At 39.3% G+C, this 21,425-nt stretch overlaps 1 protein-coding gene across 1 annotated transcript; it reads right to left on the minus strand.

The window, feature by feature from the left end:
- Window positions 1–6,318: 6,318 nt before the first annotated feature.
- adamts15a (ADAM metallopeptidase with thrombospondin type 1 motif, 15a) lies at window positions 6,319–19,746 on the minus strand. Its single transcript, XM_024266797.2, has 8 exons — window positions 18,689–19,746; window positions 14,443–14,575; window positions 14,197–14,364; window positions 10,240–10,523; window positions 9,973–10,150; window positions 9,722–9,894; window positions 8,953–9,128; window positions 6,319–8,253 (listed from the first exon to the last, which is right to left on the minus strand). The coding sequence occupies exons 1-8, from the start codon at window positions 19,589–19,591 to the stop codon at window positions 7,470–7,472; spliced, it is 2,799 nt and encodes a 932-aa protein (XP_024122565.1). The 5' UTR covers window positions 19,592–19,746; the 3' UTR covers window positions 6,319–7,469.
- Window positions 19,747–21,425: the final 1,679 nt, after the last annotated feature.

The following is a 21,425-nucleotide window of genomic DNA, read 5'->3' on the forward strand; positions in this document are numbered from 1 at the left end:
TCCTGGAGGTTTTCCAAGCCTAGGGCGATAAATAATTTCACTGGAATTATCTGAATCTGCCTCACACTCTTTGGTTTGACATTCCTCTGTCTTATCTATACAATAAATATACTTTAGTTAAAAGTCCAAATGAAAATAACACATTGTTTAGTTTTAGCATAATGTTTTTAGCATACTGTAGTCTTATTTATTAATCACTCAGAAGATATGATCACAGATGGGGACATGTTGCATGGATGGCCATAACAACATATTGTACTTGTAACAAGGGGGTAGGCGACGAGGCCAAGATGAGCAATTCAGCCCGTCGCCACATCCACCACCACGGTCCATATCAGCCGGGAGCAGGGTAAAAACCGCACACGAAGTCAGTCCTTTACAGGAGAGTGACAGAGTTTATTCAGACCATAGGTGGAGTCCTTAAAATGTCCTTCCTGGATTAGAGTCCATGCTGTCCATTGGGAGGAGTTCGAGTCCAAAAAAATAAAAGAGCCAGGTGCCTGAATATACAATAAAAACAATAAAAAACACATCCTATTACACTTGTTGGCAGGATATGAACCTACGCGGGCATCCTCCCGCGTGTCTTCTCTGTGCCTCTGTCTCTGTGTCCTTTGTTGCTGCACCTGGTGCTCTTTTTTACATGTTTTCACCAGGTGTGGCTGGAGTGCACCTGTTCTCCATCTTCCAATTAGGTCCATGATGTATTCAAAGCAGTCAGTGCACACAAACAGGGTCCAGCAAGAAATAGAATAAAAACAATAAAAAACACATCCTATTACATACTCATATGTACACTTTGTCCAGTGTGAAACAAAAAAAAAAAAACAACAAAATTAAAGTCTATCTTCAAATGTCAAATGTTTCGTGCCTGGGGTTGGGGTGGGGGATGCTGAGAACTCCCGGGTGGTGGGGAGCTGCTTATCTGGGGCTGCAGGGGTTCTCCGGAGGAGGGGGGACCCTGGGCTGGGCCCACTGGCGCGGCAGGAGGGCTATTCTTCTGGTTGGGCTGGAACTTGCAGTCTCAGTACTCCTGTTCTCCCCCCACTCTCTGGCGTTAGAGACCCTAGTGGCGGTCCTGCTGGCCCTGGTCTAGGTGGCTGACAAACAAACCCAACAGGCAGACATCTTCTATCTGCAATACCATGCAGGCTTTGAGGGGGCCTTGGCTGCCGCTCCTGCTTCAGCGGGTGACAGGGCACTCTCCCACTTTTTACATTTAATCATCCACCTCAGCAGAACATAAACACTCACCTAAGCACAGATGTCAGCTCGAAGTTCAAATGTTACATTTATAAAATAAAGTTTAAAGGTAATCTGTAAAAGTCACACTCTTTGATCTGTTGCAAAAGTGTTCCCAGTGGCTTTTTTAATTATGATTATGCAGTTTTTAGGTATATATCAAAAAACGTGTCATTTTCAAGGACATAGTTGCTGCAGCGGGACAGCAGTTTATTAGAAGTTTGCCCCCGTTGGGACTGTTGGCATGAAGTAAGCCTCCACTGATCTCCCATGATACCTCAACCTAACATTAGTGGTGCAGAAAAAATGGCGAGCATTACTGGAGCTATCCAGCTGTAGAGTTTTGAGCCTGCTCCAATGAAGACAATGAAGACGTGCGTGGATCTAGTCGTCTACAAGCGGATGTATCACAATGGAGAGAGCTTGTAGCTTACTGTAATAGCTTCAAAGTCACATAGGGTTTTTAATACTTTTATACAGTGGTACACTTTTATACTTCATTATTAACCCACTGATGAATGCATTGTTACATTAACCCACATGGAGCCCCAGGCGAGTTAAAATCAGTTAGAGGAAGTTGCAAGAACCTAATGAGTACTTTTACTCTGTAAAACAAAACCATAAATTACCTTTTGGTAAGAGCAGGGATGCACACTGACCTCTCAGGATTTAGATTTTGTAAAGAGGACCATATAAAGTATTGGTTCTTCCGGGGGGTTTCTCCTATCAGACAAAAGTTGACTTGAAGCCACACATGGCCCATCTCAGGAACTATGTTTATGGCACCCATTGTATGTTGCATGGTCCTGTCATGGCAGAGACCCAGAGTACTCTATATAAGTCTGATCCAACTTTTATTAAAAGGACTAAATTCCAATTGAGTTTTTTGGTCACTTTTTTCCTCATTAACAAACATGCAGAGGTTACCAGATGAAACTTCACATACCTACTAGCTTTTTCCGATGGCATTTTTTTGTCTGCTTCTAATTCAAAACAATAAGAATAAAAAGATACTCAGATATTCAATTTGAAGATTAGTTTTGTTTCATATGTCCTCCATCATGAGAAAAATGCTACAACAACATATTAAAAACACCCAAAACACAATTTTTGTCAGAGTGGGTCTTTAACTACCTATAAGAATGTCATGATCAAATAAAATAGCTTATGAAATCTTATGGACAGTAATACCACGTCTGCACATTCAGCATTTCATACAGAAAACTCATCCAGTTGCATTAAGCTGAACCACTGCTATAGCTCTACACTGAGAAGTGGCTCTCATGTTGTTTCCTGACTCATCCTTCTCCCGCTGCAGTTAGCAGACCTCCTCATAGATGTGCAATAACAAGGCCCATCTGGTTTTACTAAGCATCGATTACTAACCACGTGGACAGATTATAGAGGGGTTCGTTGGCGTTTTTCTAGTGTTGTGGTGAGCGATCCAACTCAGCAAATTAACATAAAATACGACAGAAAGCATTACTCAGAAAATCCATCACCCAGCTCCTCACACAAATTGCTCACAGACCCAATCAGTTAGCAGGAGATAAATTCACTGAATGTGGGTTAACTCATTTCTGGTAAACATGGAACTGCAAATCCAGAACAAAAGAATGTGAAGTGAAAACAGTTTTATTTAAACAAATAAAGATTTTGAGTACAAAAATTACTTTTTCTTGGGCACATCAACTGTGTAATAAAAGTTTACCCTATTTTTTGTATTTTTACAGTAATATTTGTTTATGAAAAGTAGGGAATATGTGCCTAAATCTTCTCACTAATAAAAAAAATTGAGTTGACCATTATTGTATTATTAGTAGTAGTAGTAGTAGTACTAGTGGTAGTAGTAATAGTAGTAAAATAATAAGGTTTTTTGGTCCTATGCATTTCTATATTATTTGATTATATAACTATATGCTTTACAGATAAGGTGTTAATAGTTGGATAATTACATGTAAAGTATACCTGACCTTAAATTCCTCTCTCAAATTTTAGCAGAGAAGTTTGTATAATTAAACAGGAAAAGAGTGAAACTGCTAAAATATGTTCTTTTACAATGACTAAATATCTAACCTGCTGCCAGGAAAAAGAAATCTGTGAACTTAGAAGTATTTTCTCTGGCATTTCTCCAGTTTTTCCAGTAATGGCTCTTATGTAGGTCAAACTCCTTGAGAATTTTTTTTTTTAAATATTCCCTGTTTCCCACCACATAAAAAAGCCTAAAACAAGACCGCCCACAGTGACACAGACCCATTTCTCAGTGTCAAAGAGTCAGACATGGACATGTCAAAATTACACTAATCACTTTTACCACCTCAACTCACAGCTGCACACCCTTGGACTGCAGACAGCAGGAGAGTCAAGTTTGAATCACGACTGGTGGAAAAAAGTTGTAGATGCACATTTGAAACTAAGACAATAGTGACAAAGGGCTAATACAGGGAATTACTACAGTTAGCCACCTGCTCTTTACTCCTACACCAAAGCAGATTGCAAGTGCCAATAATTAGCACAGACACTTCAAAGCAAGGAATTCTTTTCATGTCTTTTTCTGCTCTCTACCTTTAGTAGAACGCCGAAGAACATTAGTAAAAATGTATTTGCAGTATATGTACCTTCTTGAGTTTGCTCTGCTAATCACTTCAAATGAAGTGTCATGCTTTGTTGAAAGGGTTGCAGGTTTGTTTCATCATAGTGAACCCTCTGCCTGCCCAAAAATTGAGAAAAATTTTGTGAGGTTTCGTCACATTGCTGCTACAGTGTTATCGGAGCCTATCATGGAAAGAAACAGGCTAAACAGTGGGAAAGGATCATGTATGTAAGGCTGTGTTTGACCCAAATCCACTTTAGGATTCTGCTCACAGTTTTCAGTTAAACTGTTAAGTTAATTGGCCTCCTCTTGAATCATAACATGGATTAACAAAGGTCTCTCACAAACCTCATTTCCTCTGAACTAGACATATTTCTGTATTTCTAAATTCTGTCATCACATCAAAGTTTTGCCCTTCACCTGTTTGTCCAAGCAGATAAAAAAATCTTAATCCTAGACAAGCATTAGGAGGATCTATTTTTCCTTAGAATCCCATCACATGTAACTTGGATCATGTTTTCTGCACTGCAGTGGATCATTGTTCCACTAGGGGCAGTAGAAAGGCTTTTCCTGTTCATTTCAAAATGGCTGCCTCCATGAAATCTCAAAACACTTTTGGCTGGAAGGGTTTTGCTGATTTTCAAAACTTTATGGTGAGAAATGATCATCTGTTGTTCATTTTATTAAATGACTATTTGCTGTATTGAAAGAATGCAAAATTAGTTCATAATAATTAATTACAGTAACACTATGTTAAAAATGTGTTTGGAGACTTCACACTTTTCAATATTTTTGCATCTTAAACTAGCATTGTTGTGAGAGAAAAAAATCACATCCAGGGTTTAAATGCATCTTAATTCAAAGAAATTTGAATTTTCTGTTATTTCTTTAGTGTATTTGGCTTCACAGGGATAAAGTGTTGTGGTGCCATTTGAAGTCCTAAGAACTATTTTAATGAACTGGTTCTGTCTGGTAACTGAATAAAGCCAATTATCTCCTATCAGTTCCCTGATATAAAAGGCGTCTATAAGGATGATCCTGAAGAGAAACACATTTATGTTTCTTTAACCTTTATGTTTCCAGGGAGAAAGACTAAGAACATAATTTTTGCTTTCATTGGTGGCTTTGCATTGCATTTCAAATATGTTTATTTTAAATTAAAAAAATAATTAGACATGCATATATTTATTTGACACAATGTAACATAAATTGAACACAAAACAATTTAAAATATGTCTTAAACTATTTTTTATAAAAACTAAAGACTTAGTTGTGACTTTAATTACTTATCTCCTCTGCTATTTAATAAAGACAAGGAATCTAATTTAATATTATGTTTGCATGGGAAAAAAATTATTTAATTGAAAATTGAGATTTAGCTGTTTTAGTAGAAACATTTTTTGAGTATCTCTGACAAAAAAAATGCCTTTTTAAAACCCTGGATGGTGAAGGCAATTTTTTTTCCTAATAAATTTATAGTTCATGACTTACAGTAAAGGATTGTGCGGGAGCCTTAATGTCTACACCCTAATATAAATAATAAAATTTAGCTAACTACTCAAATGTTTGTCAAAATGTTGGAGAATAAATCCACCAATACAAGCCTGGACTTAAGCTGTCTGTGCAAATTAGAGGAATTCAAGGTCTTTCTTCTTCTGAGATTTAGACGGTGGTTTAAAGGAAAAATTGACTTTTTGTTGAATCTGTTGGTACATTGAACAGCCCTCCCCCACTCTAGATGTTTTGTGCGTTTCCAGGTAGTCAAAAGTCTCTTGCCATAGTCTGATTCAGATGTTCCTTTAAGCTGAAGTAGAAAGCAGATATTTTCCTCATGTGTGTTTTTTTCTTTTTTCAAACATCTGTATTATTTTGAGTGCAGATAGAGAAAAGTCCTACAGCGATTTCTTGAAAGTTTAAAATATTAACATAATTTTGATTATTATTTGATCAAGTTTCTCCAGTGTTTCTATGTACATGTCCCAAGTCTGGGTAAATGCAGAGGGTTGGATTTTAAATAAATGCAAAAACTATGATTTTATTTCTTTTGATGTGAGCTAAACAATAATATAGGTTTAGCAACAAGTTGACTTTAAATGTTCATAGTGGTTAGCGGTCTGTTGTTTTGAGTCATGTTATCTTTGTTTGGAAGCCTACATTGCATTCATTTTATCATGTAATGATTCCATTAACTCATTATGTCCAATGTTATGAACTGTTTTATAAAGGTAAATAAGTTTTATTACGGCATTGTTTTTCTTACCTTTTCTATTTCAAAATAAAAGCCTATTGACAGATTTTTTTAATTTACAATAACAAGGAGCTAATAATAATAATAATAATGTGTTATTATCTTGAGTTATCTTTTGGTATTGTGCAATTAAAATATTTGACAGCACATATATGGAAATGATACTTAAGAGCACTTGAGTTTTACAAGTCATTGTCTTTATAGCATTACAATGTTAACAGAAAAAACAGTAGTATAAATGTTACATACTTGCTTTATTTTGGAATAAATATGCAGAATTCAAAGACAATTACAAATGTGTGTAAAAACAGGAAAATAACAGTATTTACATTTCTTTGAGTTGAATAAATGTATACATGGTATACAGCACAGCTCTCTTGCTGTATAAAGTGCAAAAGCTGACAGAAACAAACAAACAAAAAAAAAAAAGCTAGAATAACAATCCAACTAATGCAAGATTAATTGCCAGACTGATCAATGTGACCTCTTTAAAAGTAGAAGTGCATAAAGGATTAAATGATTTTATTGGAACTGTGGGATGAACAGCTTGGCTTGAGCTCTAGATTTATACACCAAGAAATCCAGGACAACACAAAACGTTTTTTTTTGGCACATTAACAATGATGTACATGTGCGAACTGTGTGGAATCTAGCCCACCATGTGTGTCTGAACTCAATGAACTGACGAGACAAAAGACATAAATGAAGACAGAAAAGATGCTTTACATGACAGACAAGAGCTAAGCTTGATCTGTTTGTGTGTGATACTGTGAAAGGCTTACATTTCTAGTGAGCAGTGCAGCACTGTGAGCAGCATCACTGAGTCATAAATTAGCTTTTTCCAACATGCTCGTTTTAGATGAATTCATCAGCTGTTCAAACAATAACTCTGTCTTTTCAGAATTAATTTAACAAAAAAGAATCAAAGACTAAAACACTGACATTTATGTATGTAAATATTTGTAAATGGTACTTCTGGTAAGTTTGCAGTTTGAAAATTGAGTCATTTCCTGCACAACTGGTTTACTTCAACAGTCATATTTGCGAGACCCAGCTCGAATCTTAAACTTGCCGTTAAAGTATTGTAACAGAAAATGGGATGCAGACTTTCACAATAAAAAGACTGCTTGCAAATGGGCATTTTGGATTGGCTGATGACAGGAGGGATTTTACATGAATAATATATTTTAGAGCCCAATTAAAAAATATATCTCCTGTGACTCTTCAATGTTCTTTGCTTTTTTTATTCAAAACATACCAGTCTAGGGATACAGGTCAAAACATCTCATTGGCAAGATGTTGTTACTTGAAGATGGATTCTGTTTAAACTGTTAAAAATGTAAAAAAATAAAATAAAATAAAAAATGCTAAATTGTTTTTGTGCTGCTAACAGGCTTTAAGATTGCAGAAGTCCAGCTCCTGTGGTTTGCGAATGCCAGTGCAATGATCCCTTGTGAGCAGCTGCCCAGTTGGGCTTTTGCAGAGCAGTGGACGTTTCTTAAAGCCTTTCCCGCAGGTTCTGGAGCAGGGTGACCACTGCCCAATATGCCACTCTGAACAGATGTCACCACAAACTTTGGTTTCTGAGGGTATTTGTGAAGGGTCACAGTCCAACCCTGGCTTTCCGTCTGGTCTTATACACTGTACCGACCTCTTTTGGACACCATGACCACAGGTCACCGAGCACTCCTCCCAGCTTGCAGGGACCCATTTACCAGCAGCCGACTCCTCAATATAAGAGTTCTTCAGAGTGCCGCTCTCTTTAACACTGCTGCTGTCCTTCTCCAGCACACTATTCTGGCCACTTGGGTGCTTCTTTAGTGTTTTGTCTTCTTTTGTCTGACGAGGGAGGTAGAAAGAGTAGCGGATGCGAGGAGGTGTCATCTTGCCAGCACACAGCACCTCAACCGTTAAAGCTTCCCGCAGCGGCTTCACTGCCTGTAGGGTTTCTGACAGGCCAGATGTGCCGCTGTATCGCAGCAGGGTGTGCTTTACAAGGATGTCTTTCTCACCAGCAGAAACTACGTAGTTCCCATTCAGCAGGTACTGGCCCTTACTGTTCTTCACAGCCAAATAGTTTTCGTCGCCTTTCATCCCTTTGTATCCTCGCTGACGGACATCTATGTTGGCTGCACCCTCTGGTAACATGACGACAAAGTTATATCCATGCCTGTATGTCAAAAAAGAAAGTCATCATTAACCACATCACTTAAGTCGATGTGGCAAACATAGGTGGGGCTGCCACAGGAACTGCAGACGACTCAATTGAGGCCCACATTTTCTGCCCACTTTTAAACCATATGGGGCCCACTTGGGCTTGCTGGCTGGAGCGGAGGTTACTATAACCGCAGTAGTGCATTTTAGTCGTAAATCAATGTTTTCCAACATATCAAACCTACGATTGCATTTCTATTCAGTCAGAAAAATCTGCAACAGCAATGCAGTATACTTAATTTTTGACTCTACTACAGCTATCAAGCTATATACACACCGAGTATTTGACACTGTTCAAAAACGCTCATCTAGCACATTCTTGAAATGGGCATTTGCATAGACTTTCAATTGGAAATAGTCTCTTGAATGCAAGTTACTGAAGGTGGTGTGAATGTAACTTTAGAAAGAATATTAGAGTTTGTGCCTTAAATGAGTAGAATGCATGGGTTCAAGAAGAGTTCATCTTTTACTGATGATCATGCATTGGATTTGCAAAATCAGTTAAGTTTTATTGCTTGAGTAAATCAGTCCTTTCCTGTTTTTAAATGCCAATAATTTGCTTATCACAAAAACACAGAAGAGCAGAGATGCATAAATATATTTGATATCAGATATTTAATGTGATGTTCAAGTAAGGTTATCCGGGTTTACTCACATAGGCTTTGTGAAGAGCCCCGACACTTTCTTACAGCCTTTGTTTTCACCTCCACAGATTCCACACTTATCAAACTTCTTGTTGGATCCAATTTTCCCATCACAGCCAGCTTTGATGCACTTGCCTTGGACACAAACGCCTGTAGAATCTGGCGAGCACGGAGTCCCATCAGTGACCTGAAATAAAAAAAACAAACAATTCAGACTAAACTTCTCAGTACCGGTTTGTTCTCTGAGAACCCCACACTGCTGGAAAATGCCTCAAAAAGGGGAAGAACCCCTGACATTGTGAATGAAACTTAGTAAGAAAGTTTTTTTGAAAGTGCAATCAGTATGATCACTGTGCTTTCAGCAGGAGTAAAGTTCAGAGCTGCTTGTCCTCTGATTCTTCATGTCTATCTTTGTTAGGAGGAGGGATGGAGTGCCATACTGCTGCTCAGGCTCACCTCACACCTCACACAAGATAAACCGTCCTTTTTCTCATCTTCTTTCCTTGTTTTAGGTTTAACAGCAAGACAAGGGGCAGCTGGTTCATGGAAAGTGCACTCAACAACTCTATAACAACTCTACTGTTATTAATATGATCTACTCAACACTAGACATTTGTCATAAAATGTGAGCTTCAATTGTGGCAAGCAAATGTTTGAAAGAAATTTGTATCCTTCTCTCCAATTCCTTAAACTTTTGAGAACTCTTGTGGTCTTATGCAATTTTGCACATTTGTTTGAAAAAAACACTTCCTGTACACACACGTGACATGTCTTGCTTACCTTTGGAGCTAAGATGTAGAAGTAGCCGGTGCCATTAGCTCTGCAGACGAGTTTGCACCTGTCTCCAAGGGAAACTCCAGAATACTTAGGTACCCAAACCACAGACTGGGAGACGTGATTACTGTTGAAGTTGCGGCCAGAGGTCTCACACTGTTCTTCACGAAACGTCTTTTCTGTATGGAGGTAAAAGTCCTTTGTCATAAGAAGACTAAACTGTGACTCATCAATATAGCTTTCTGACGGACTCTAACCTGCATCGGTGCAATGGTTCAAGTTGCAGGATCGATATTTGACCCGCATACCTCTACAGTATTTCCCCCCATTTGAAGGAGCTGGGTTGGTACATTCCCTTTTAGAAAGCTGGATGCCGCCTCCACATGTGCGTGAACATGATCCAAACACACTCCAGCTGCCCCAGCGGCCATCCACCTGCCAGAACAAAAATAAGAGGATGCAAACTCATTTGCGCTGTTCAACTGTGCATCGCCGTTCAAACCACATTCTTCTGTGAAGCTTACCGTCACTTTTTTGGCAGGTTTTTCAGAGCACACTCCTCGATCGCAGACTTTCCCGTCACCGCATTCAGTGCCATCTGCCCAGGGAAAGTGCCGAGTCATGCACACCAGGTGGGTACTGGACTTGCCTGTGCACCACAAACGACTGCATGGAAGCTGGCCCAAAAGGCAGGGCATAGAGTCTTCTCCAAAGGCCAGCTCACACTGACGGTTCAGGTCATAAGATGCTCCGGGTGAGGCGTCAGGAAGGACCAGCTGTTTCTGAGGCTGATCAAGCAAGCACTCGCCTGGAAGATATAGTAAATATTGTAGTAATCATGTTTTCTTTAGCAAACCAAGTTCAAGATATCTTGAGGGTCCAGACATTATTTTCTTGATTGGACCTTTAAGGACATAAGTTTAAAAAAAATTATTGGACCACAAATATAGTCTTATACTCAAGTCAAGCCAATTTCTCATTTGTTAACAACTAAATGTAAGACATGTGTCTGATCATTTATTGGATGGCAAAACAGCGTTTGGAAAAGTCTACAGAGCAACACAAGAATCCTTGTATGACAATACTCATCAACTACTACAGGACTAGCTAGGGGTGCAGTAAGATTGAACCCCTACGAAAAATTTGAAATATGAAGAAAACTCATAAAAACATAATATGTTTACATTCACACACACGTATGCTTTTATATAAGTGTGTAAAAGTAAACTGTTCTTTTCAGCTCTGTTGGTGCCATCTTGTTCTATTGTTACTGGAATTTTACCCTTTTTTCTGTGACCTTGACACCCCAATCAGAAAAAATGATCTTTTCCAAAAAGTAGACTCAGAGTTTCGGATTTTCCAAGATAAATGGACCCATTCCCATTTGTACACGTATCCAAGTTTAAAACTTGTTTGCCAGGTGGAGTCAATTTTGGTGCTTAAGGAAACAATTGTCAGTACCACTATGAGATTCGGTGTGGTGAAAAAAGACAAGTAATTGCACAGTGAATGAATTGTTGGTTCATTTGAAGAAACTAGAAGAAGCACTTTTTTTTGAGCTAAGAAATGGGTAGAAGCCAGCCACTTAATTTCTATTGAAATAGAACTAGCTTCAGCTTCATCTATGAGAGACAATTTGTTAAAACTTGCATACTGACAACTTTAGAAATTGTGTGTTCTGAGAAGAGATAAGCTTTTGCCAATATTAACCTGACACAGATTCAATTAATTTAAAAATTATACATATAGCACAATATCACAAAAAAATGTCTCATTGTACTTAATGCCAGTAATTATACAAAAGCAGAAAGTCATTCGTAAAATATTGTAGTGATCCTGCCCACAGCAGGATTTGGGGAGTTAGGTTTTGTTCTGTTGGTGTTGAACCATGAGTGAGGTGGTTGTTTCCATGCAAGGAGTTTGCAATGTTGTTCACTATTCTGCTGAATATTAAACTGGCCTATGAAAGTAGTTATGCTGAGGACATTAGACTCTGTTAATGTGCCTCCTGAATTACCAGCTGCCCGGGGTTCTCCGCTGTATGAGACATGGGTCAACTCATTCTTCTGCCTGCTCTAGAAGTTAGACAGTAGATGCTAGCACCCCGCTAGTCTGTAGCATAGTTGAGATCTGCACTATCTAGACCAGGGGTGGCCAACCCTGGTCCTCAAGAGCCTCAACCCTGCCTGTTTTCTAGCTCTCCCTGACCAGCTTGCTGCTGATTAGCTGACTCAAGTAATTCCACATCCTGATTAGCTGAACACACCTGATTTAGGTTGTCAGCATCAAGCAGTCCAGGGAGGGCTGGAAAACAGGCAGGGTTGAGGCTCTTGAGGACCAGGGTTGGCCACCCCTGATCTAGACCTACGCTTTACAGCAGCCGTTACAATGTAAACAATAGCTGGTTGCTAAAATAAACTAAACAGACTTTGCTAAACTGGTTATCTCTGCTCTTAGACCCTCATCGGTAATATTCATGTGGAGGATGAGAGTTCGTAACTATCAGCAAATTTGGACAGCAGGGTTACTGTAGGTGTTCGAGAAATAATTTCTTAAATCCAACTGCATTTTTCGCTCACCATTAACAGTCAGAGTTTCTGGTGTGCCCACCAACATGCATGTTGAGATCACTGACTTGCAGTGGAATGTAAACTTGAAGGACAAATTGTCCTCTGCGGGCTTTGACTCATTTTACAACTATGTCCTGCAGGATTTTCTTGAACTAACAGTGCAGGTTGTTAAAAAATGTTGTGCCTGTTGAGCTGTGCTAAAAGCACAAACATAGATACTTAAATGTCAACCATGAAGTGGCTCAGACTAGGGTACTACCTGATTTTATTCCATTTGTGTAAGCTAAAAGATCTCAAGTTTAAGGAGCGACAACAAAGCTAGGCCAAATCTAAGTTCTTCCTCTACCCCCACGGATTCGCCTGACCTATCTAATTGTTGGGGCATTTGTAGGGGTAGGGATGTTCGAAACACGTGGATGGTTTATTAAAAACTTACATTTAAACACATTTTTTTTTTCGCAAAAATGTTTCAACTGCAAAGCATTTTGGTCTATATTCGCCAGTGTGGTGACCCTTGATGCATCCTAGTTATTCACAAACACTTCTAGGGACTTTCTAGTGCACTCAATTTGGGAATTTTAGATTCGGACAACACTATAAAATGGTGAATGCACTATATAGTGGGGAGAAATTGGACATAGCCACAATTTTTCTATGGCTCTCTGTTTGGAGGGCTAAACGTAGGGGTATGGAGAAGTTGGAGGGGTAGGGAAAAATATTGGGACTTGACCCAAGACTACATCCTGTGAAGTGCTGCTTCAATCTGTGCTTTGCCAATGAAAAAAAAACAGTTGTGAAATGAATATTTGCTGTAGTAAGTATGTTTTTAGCATATTTTCTATTTGCACATTTTACGCATAAATTAGGCAGGTTTTACATAAAATGTAAGATATTTTTTGTGAAAAGTCAATTTTTTTTATTTATGCAAAAAAATATAATCTTTAAAAATGCTGTTCCTGCCTCTGATGGCATTTAGGAAATGGGCTAAATACTCAACAGGTAGTGAGCAGTACACAGCTGTACATAAAAGTCACTAAATAAACTGAAACCAATCTCTGTCTTCCTATCCCGTCTTCACAGTGTAATTACACAAACTCGTGTGTTTATGTGCAGAAAGATGAGCACGTAATAAATTACTCTTCCAGCATCACTGCCTGAAAGTCATGCAGGCACATGTATTATGTCCTCACTGCTGTTTGAAGTCTAGATTTATGGCAGGCAGTTGAAGAAACCAGGTTACAACGCTGTTTTGAACAGAACGCAGAAATCATTTGCTGTCAAGTCAAAAATGTTCTTCTCTCTTTCAAAAGCTTCTGTTTTCTCTATTTTATATTGCGTTCAAAATGGACAGAAAGTAGCAAAAAAAAATGTATTCCTGTTTGGAGTAAATCTGCATGGGAAACACTGGGCAGATGCACCTCTCATCCAAACCACTGCGGTGAGTCTCCCAAGCACAAATTCAGTAATCGGGAACAGATGTGGGCGCAGTTTTAAAATAAAAGTTGAGCGTTGCTCCAAGGCTGAGTCCTGTGGTCTGGCTTGTTTGGCAAAAAATCAGCATCCAAATGATTGAACTTCCTCTCAGTTATTGCTCATTTTTCCTAAGAGTATTGTAATACTGGATGCTTGGCTGATGTGAGAGTCAAAGCACATACTTATGTTCATGTTCATCCATTGTCCCATATTTCGACTTTTTTCCCCTTAAAAAGTGATGTAATGAATTTGGGAATAAGGGGGGAAAAAGAAAATCCAACCTGTGAGCTGCACCATTTTCTTTGATTCCATTTACTGTACATTTCTAATATAATGTACATTATCAGCATATATTTTGGCAATCACCACTGCTGTAAAATATTGCTTTAGTGCATCCATTTTCAAATTCAGCTTCATGTTATGAGAATGGAAACCCACCATGTCCGCCGTCCAGAAACTCGGTGATGATCGCGGCGCTGCACGGCGACCACGGACTTGTGCGGTTCATCTTGATTAGAGTGGGAGACATCATGTGGTTGTCCTGCATCTTCCCAAAGACGTCCTCACAGGCCCTCACGTTGTCATGCGGCATGTTGAACACGTGCCCTTTTGAGACAGAGCGGGCGGTCAAATGAGACACGGAAGCACTGATGTAAGCTGAGAGAACGAGAGACGTTGACATACCAAGCTCATGAGCAGCGGTGAAGGATGAAGGCAAGCCGTCGTCTTCAATCACGGAGCAGCTCCTTTTTGGGTCACACACAGTGCCAACATCTGCCAGGCCAAGAGTGTCGCAGGTGGAGGCTCCGCAAAGGTCCTGGGAGAGAAACCGCATTCACCAGAGGAGTTTATTTAAGCAAGAAAACCCACAAGAGCAGATGTAAAGTTCATTTCTAAACTGCCCGCAAAGTTGTATTTAAAAACCAGGAATTCGTACTTTTATTTTCTTTGGTAAAACTTACTGCGTCAATGCCAACTCTACTATTTTCTTTTGTTTTCCACCAGAACAACTGGGCTAACAGCCGAACTGAAGGCAGAAAGAGTGAACTTTGAAGAAGCTATCAAATATACACAAACACTTAAACTCTCATCATTCGTGGAATTTGAATTCCTGAGGAATTCTCTGTGATGCACTTTGGGACCACGATGCACAGCTGTCTACTGATGAATGTTTCCCTAAAGAGCAAAAGTGCTCCGAAAACATGGTCATCATCAAACTAAAGGCAAGGTTGAGCAACCAATAATAGTCTTTTAATCCTTAAAAATGATAGTTGGATACAATCCATGAAAGGAATTAGAACAAACACAACCTGCAGGATGTTCCCGGGTTTTGCCAAAAGATCTATTTTACATTAAATCATCTGTTTTATGATCTCATTGATTAAAATTGTGTTTTTTTGTTTTTAACATATTCTTGTGGATTTTTTTGACAATACTATAACTGCCACAATGAAAGTGTCAACATTGTAATTAATTTGTTTGTATAATTCTTATTTTACATATTTATGTTATTTATTTTGTATATTTCTGATTTAAGACTGTGTTGCATAGAGAAAATGTTTGCTGTAACGCCACTTGTGGAGTTCCATATGGCGAAAGAGATTAAGTGGAAAAGATGAAAAGTTATGACGCACATTGCATAAAAGACTAAGAAGAAAATCATTTTAAAAGTTATGATGCAGTATAAAAAAGTTACTGTGTGTGTTTTCATTTTTTGTTCATGTAATTTATATGTTGAAACTCGTATTTACGATATTTATTTGTGTGTTCGTTTGACGGTGACTTTGTAGACAAAGAAGAAAATTAAAGTCGTCTGAAAAACTGAGGTCCAACTTCTTCACCGGAGAGAGCGATACATATAAAGAAAATTAGACTCCAAATGAGTATTTCTTTATTCAAATCGCTGTGAATCAGGGTAGATGAAAAAAGGATGTTTGAAAAAAAGCATCTTTGTGACGTAGAGAACATGCTAGACAGACAACAAGCTCTCCACTCTGAGCTTTCAGCAATGGGGAGGGGAAAGGGGGCGGGGTTGGCCTAACATTAGCATGCAAAAGTCTAAGATGAATTTCTGATGAACTGAATGACAGGTTTTTTTGTTTGTTTTGCTGTGTTTTTGGCTAAAAACGGCATAATCCTAATTAAAAGGGGAACGCTTTTACAATACATTAAAATATGATTGGAGTGGGAGTTTAACTCTTTAACACCGGACCTTCAGTGTTTATGTTCTTTGATTTACTTTAGCTTTTCAACCGTTATTGTGATCAACGTAATTTCAGCAGAATCTGAAGGAGAAAAGCGGCTTAAAGTTATAGCATGTTAAAGATTTTGTGTTTAACCGTCAACGATGACGTCTCAGGTGTCAAAGGGTTAATTTGCTTTGAGCTGAAACTTTCTGCATTTGAAGATACAAAAATATTTTTTTTTATTTGAGGCGCTCAGGAAACTCTTCTGTTCTTAAGAACCCTAAGTGTAGTGGACATAAATTTATCTCTTGGCTCTGTTTTCTCCCCCAGATTGGAATTTGTTTCAGAGCGTCTGCAACTCTTCATGCCCTGTCTGGCTTTCTGGAGTTGTAATTCCTTACTGACCAACCAAAACTATTAACTTGTCAGAAAACAAGGTCATTAGACCAAAAAAAGGAAGGTCCAGTTTATAAAAATAAAATGATTAAATTAGCCTGTTTGGTGTTCTGCTGTCACTAAGGTAAGATTAGCTTTTTGGAAAATGGGAAATGATTTTGTGGTGGGGAGAGCTGCTTTCCAACACCCCCTCTTTGAATATTTTTAGTGAACAGCAATGTTGAAGGCACACCTTCTTCTATGAGGTAATCTAACTGTCCCCAACCAGAACATTTCCGTGCAACAGCAGAGTTTCCACATGACCTATTTCTATACCACAGGGTTTTAAAAGCCAGTCTTGGCGAGAGTGAATCTGGGCCTGCACCCCATAATCACCGAACAACTTCAGCGGCGAATGCCACGAGGAGTGCGCCTGCTCTCCAAGCCGAGCTTCAACTCCAGCATTCCAAAAAAGAAGAACATGCAGAACTCTGTTGCACTTAATGCAACCATAAAATCCTGCGCCAAGAGAAGACCTCGACTGCTATGACAAATCATAAGCTGCAAAAAAAAAATCGCAATTGCTGGCCAGAACAAATCTAGTCCAGATGTGCGAGTGTGTGTGTAAATGGAGTGAGCACATTTTGGTGGAAAAAATAAAAGCGCAGGTCGGACAGGAGAGGAGGAATAACCATGTCGGGGGAGATCCTCTGTGCTCCCACGCGTATCTTTATCTGTTGACTTAAAGCAACAATTTCCTCAATTTAGACTGTTTTGTGTTTTTTAACACGTTAACTTTTGCATTTGGTGAAAAAATTGATTTGACCAAAAATCTGCAGGTTTTTTTTTTTTTCAAAGCGTGAAAAAGACTAAAGGCTTTAGGCTTCGGAGTAGTCATCTCTTTACTACAGATCTAATCTTTTGGCTGCAGGATACACTAATGGACTGAGTAATCTTGCAACATTTTTTCTTGCAGTAAACTAGCTGTTTCTGAGATTTACACGCAGCCGCAGCTGCCTTTGGGCAGCACCAAGTTGGTCTCCATAAATCCTTGGTGGGCTGAAAACATGCGGTGGATGTGCTGTAAATCTCAACTGGATGCTGCAGTAAGCAAAACAACAAAGTGACTAAGTCACTTTGCAATGATGACTTGTTGTTTTGTTGGAGCCTTGACCTCAGCTGGACTCGTGATCATCAGGGATATTTGAAAAAACCTCATCAAAACAGTTTTGATAGTCAGAGTGCTTCGATTCTGGAGTCTAAACACACTTAAGACTTGAACAGCCAGGATTCTGTAAACAGATAGACATCTTTTATTGAGCAAGACCTGACAGATTTACATGCTCTTACATTCTATTAAACAGGGTTAGAACCAATCCTTTAGATACAGTAAATTCAGAGAAGGTGAAAATCTCTATAGGTAACATGTGGGGGATTTATTTCATAACACATTAAATTAAAATATTCAATTGTTTCTTTCTGGTTATTCTCTGTAATTATAAAGTGTGTTTGATAGCACTGGTGGTTTAATAAAAAGGAGCTTTAACAAATCCTGTCGGCTATTTTTGACACTTTCTGAAGGTGTCTGAGATTATAATTTGTTCAGAAAGAATTTTCTCAATCCAGGAGCATTGACAGGAAGTGTCCTTTGTTTGACTTTATTCAAACTGAACATGAAGTCACTCACTTGCATGCTAATGAGATGCTGACAAAATCTCCTGATACTTTTTTATAGCAGATTACATCAGTGTGAGTCAGTGCAGGTCCGATACTCTTTAATGGGGTCGTGTGGACTGGCTGTAGAGTTTATAACATCGACTGGATCTACCTCGGGGATGTGCTTAACATTACGACCAAACGTGTTTTTGCAGAACAAATGCAGTAAAGAAGGAATGTTATGGTCAGAGGGGAACATTTGTTGTGCAGAAATGCCATCAAGAGCAGACTTGTGGTGTGCAGATGAGGCAAGGAAGGCGGATGGATGACTCTGTCCCCACCACCTTTACCTTGAACCCTTCCAGTCCCCTCCTCAGAGGCCACTTTAATGAGGAGCAGGCAGCTGGAAGCCACACAAGCATTATGGAGCAAACATTTAAACTACTTTTGACATTTATGTCTCTGAGGACACTAAAACTGTGGTTCATATTTGGCAATAGAAAGTCAGAACCTTAGGATTGCACATTTTGCCTACATCACTCCTGCAGCTTTAGAAAATTCTATCATTTCTGCAGAATTAAAGGTGGATTTCATTAACAAAGGGTTGTGGTTTAAGGTGAACAGCTTTACATCACTGATTTTGAGTTTAGTAAATTTAGTACAATTGTCTTGTGCCTCATAAAACAGAAGTAATCTTAAATCATCAAAGTTACCTGTCTTGTAAAGAGGATTGCTGTGTCCCAGTAGTCCGGATGCTTATCGTTGTTCTTGTTCATCTTCTTCTGCCACGTGCAGAAGTTCCGCAGCGTAAGCGCAGCGTTCGAGGACACTTTTGGACCTTTTTCCTCCTCGGATATAATCAAAATCTTCACCACCACTATGCTGATTGAGTTGAGAATGCTGGGATGCTTGTAGAGCTTAGCGGCCACTGACATCAGAGTCAGCAGGTAGTGTTTGAGGTCGTCTCCATGGAACTGTGCCATGGACGCGTCCGCCACCACGAGCGTCTCCACATATCTGGGAATCGAGGCGAACCTCTTGGCTCTCCTCTTCAGCATCGTTTCAGTCACGTTACTGTGGTCTGCCAGTCGCTTAAACTTGACCAGCGACTGCACCTCTTGGAGGCTTAAGTCGCTTTTCACTGCGCACCTGGAGGCTGAACTGTTCCTCAGGATGTTGCTGGTTCTGCGCCGGATGATGTGCGCGCTCTCTGTGCTCCTGGTGTCATTACGCGCGGGGTTGATGAAATATTCCCATCCCTGGAAGTCAAACGCACCGTGCAGACCTTTACAGAGGCTTAAAGCGGCGTAGGAGAGCGGGTCATCGTTCACATATCCAGAGTAAAAACACCGGCTCAGGTCGGTGTTTGGCAGCCAAGACGCGTCAATGGAAGGACCAATAAAATGCGAGTCTTGGTTTAAATTGATCGTCAATTCCTGCTGAAAAGCTCGTATCTTTATGACATGTTTCCCCTCCAGAACATTCACGCCGCTGTCCAAATCCGTCCTGTCATTGTTATCCAAAATTGTCGGAAAGCAAGTTTCACTTTCCAGGCAACAACCAAACTTTAGGACTGAGACCAAAAAGCAGAGGGCAAAACAAGTTCTGATATACATGACGATGTTTGCATTCAGGGAATGAATGCAGAGGTGAACACGAGCCGGTGTGGAAGCAGCAAGCGCAGTGGAATCAGTGAGAGGCGCAGATGATGAGGAGGAGGAACACGATCCAGAGCGCAGCTCTACATCAGCGGAGGGCGCGCGGAGGAAACTCCTCCCGGTCGTGACCCACTTCCATCAGTCCACCTGTGAGGGTTCACTGCTGCCTTCTGAGAACTTTAAGGCTTTTAAACACATGAAGAGACGTGGCAACATAAAATGCTCTTTCCCTGGAGGAGTCTACAGGCGCGCGCACTGGACGCACATTTTAGGTCTTTTTCATATCATCATGTCTGAAGTCAACAGTACCATGAATGATATCTTCAGCTTCTCTTCTGATGGAACATGGTGCATCAAACTGAATGAAACACCCTGCCCAAGTGTGAGGTTTAATTAGAAAAAGTAGGTCAACTTATCTTGAAAGTAGCATTGTCTTTCCTTCCAAAAAAGATTTTCTTTCCTAGAGTATCAAGATGAATATGAATATTAGAAAAACTGATCTAATTGTGACTGTAAACGCAAGCATAAATGCTTACAGAGTTTGAAGATTGTTAAACAAGTTGAAAAGCTGAAAAGCAAAATATGAATGAAAGATTCTAGTGTTTGATTAAGTCTTAAAACTTTTGATTGTCTTCAACGTCATCTGAAAGCATCAGCTCTCATAACGACTCTTAAATATAAAAATAGAAATGCTTTCCCAGCACTTAGACTAAGGATAAATGTCTGGAGTTTGTTCCTTCTCTTGCTCCTTTAAAGCTGTTTCTGCCTCAATTCTTTCAGGATCTGGATGAAATTGACAATATATCTGCGCTCACATCTGCTGACCATTAAAAGAGATTATGTCACTTTCTTTTACAAGGTTGACACTATTTTCCCGACTATTCATCACTTGTCATGTGCCACATCACTTGCACACATCAACCTGCCTTTCCTGCATCTGTGGTAACACCTTCAGGTTTTATTGTGGAATCGGTTACACGACATTAGGTGTGCCTCTTTGAAAGAAAGTAGCCTAGCTCTACAAATATCCACTATAAGGTACTGTCCTGAACAGAAACATGGGTGGTTATAAAAAGTGAAAACTTCTGCTCTGTTGTAGGTCTGTGATGTAACAGTGGGACCAATAGTCCCACTGGATGAGTTAAAAAGGGACGTGTTCTCTCTGAGTTCTTTTTTATGATGTTTTTCCTTTGAGACGATCATTTAAAACTGTTTGTGTAATAGCTGAAAGGACAAATGTGTCATGTATGTTTGCAGTCTGCAGATGTCATTGCTCATTTCAGTCTGATTGTTCTCTTTGCTCTTCTACAATTGACATGTTTTCAGAAAAAAAGACTAAAAGCAGATTAAACTTCACATTATTTTGAAATGAGAAAACCCATGTTTCACCTCGTCTCTGAGTTCATTTGTTATTCTCCCCTTTCTGAGAGTTGTAGCCATTTTCTCCTGTCAATTGTTGATCTCTTGAGCTGGATTCATCTTCGTGTGTCCCAACCTCTGTGCCTCTGCTAGTGTACCTGCTCTTCCCTGTGGTACGCTAATGAGTTAACTCAATAAAAAAGTCTTGTAGTTTAATCCACTGGTTGTTTTTATATTCTACTTTTTTAAGCTGCATTGTGTGATCTGATACACTAATTGAAACCTTCGGTTTGATACTTTTGCCTTTTTTAACATGTTTGGAGCATAGCCTGTTTTTTTTTTCCTCTATCAAAATGTTAAAGTTTTACAAAAATATTTTACTTGATGTCAAATCAGTAGAACATTTGGTTATCTTTATGATTTTTTTCTTGAT

This window comes from Oryzias melastigma, linkage group LG14 (genome assembly GCF_002922805.2).
Source record: "Oryzias melastigma strain HK-1 linkage group LG14, ASM292280v2, whole genome shotgun sequence".
NCBI classification, from domain to species: Eukaryota; Metazoa; Chordata; class Actinopteri; order Beloniformes; family Adrianichthyidae; genus Oryzias; species Oryzias melastigma.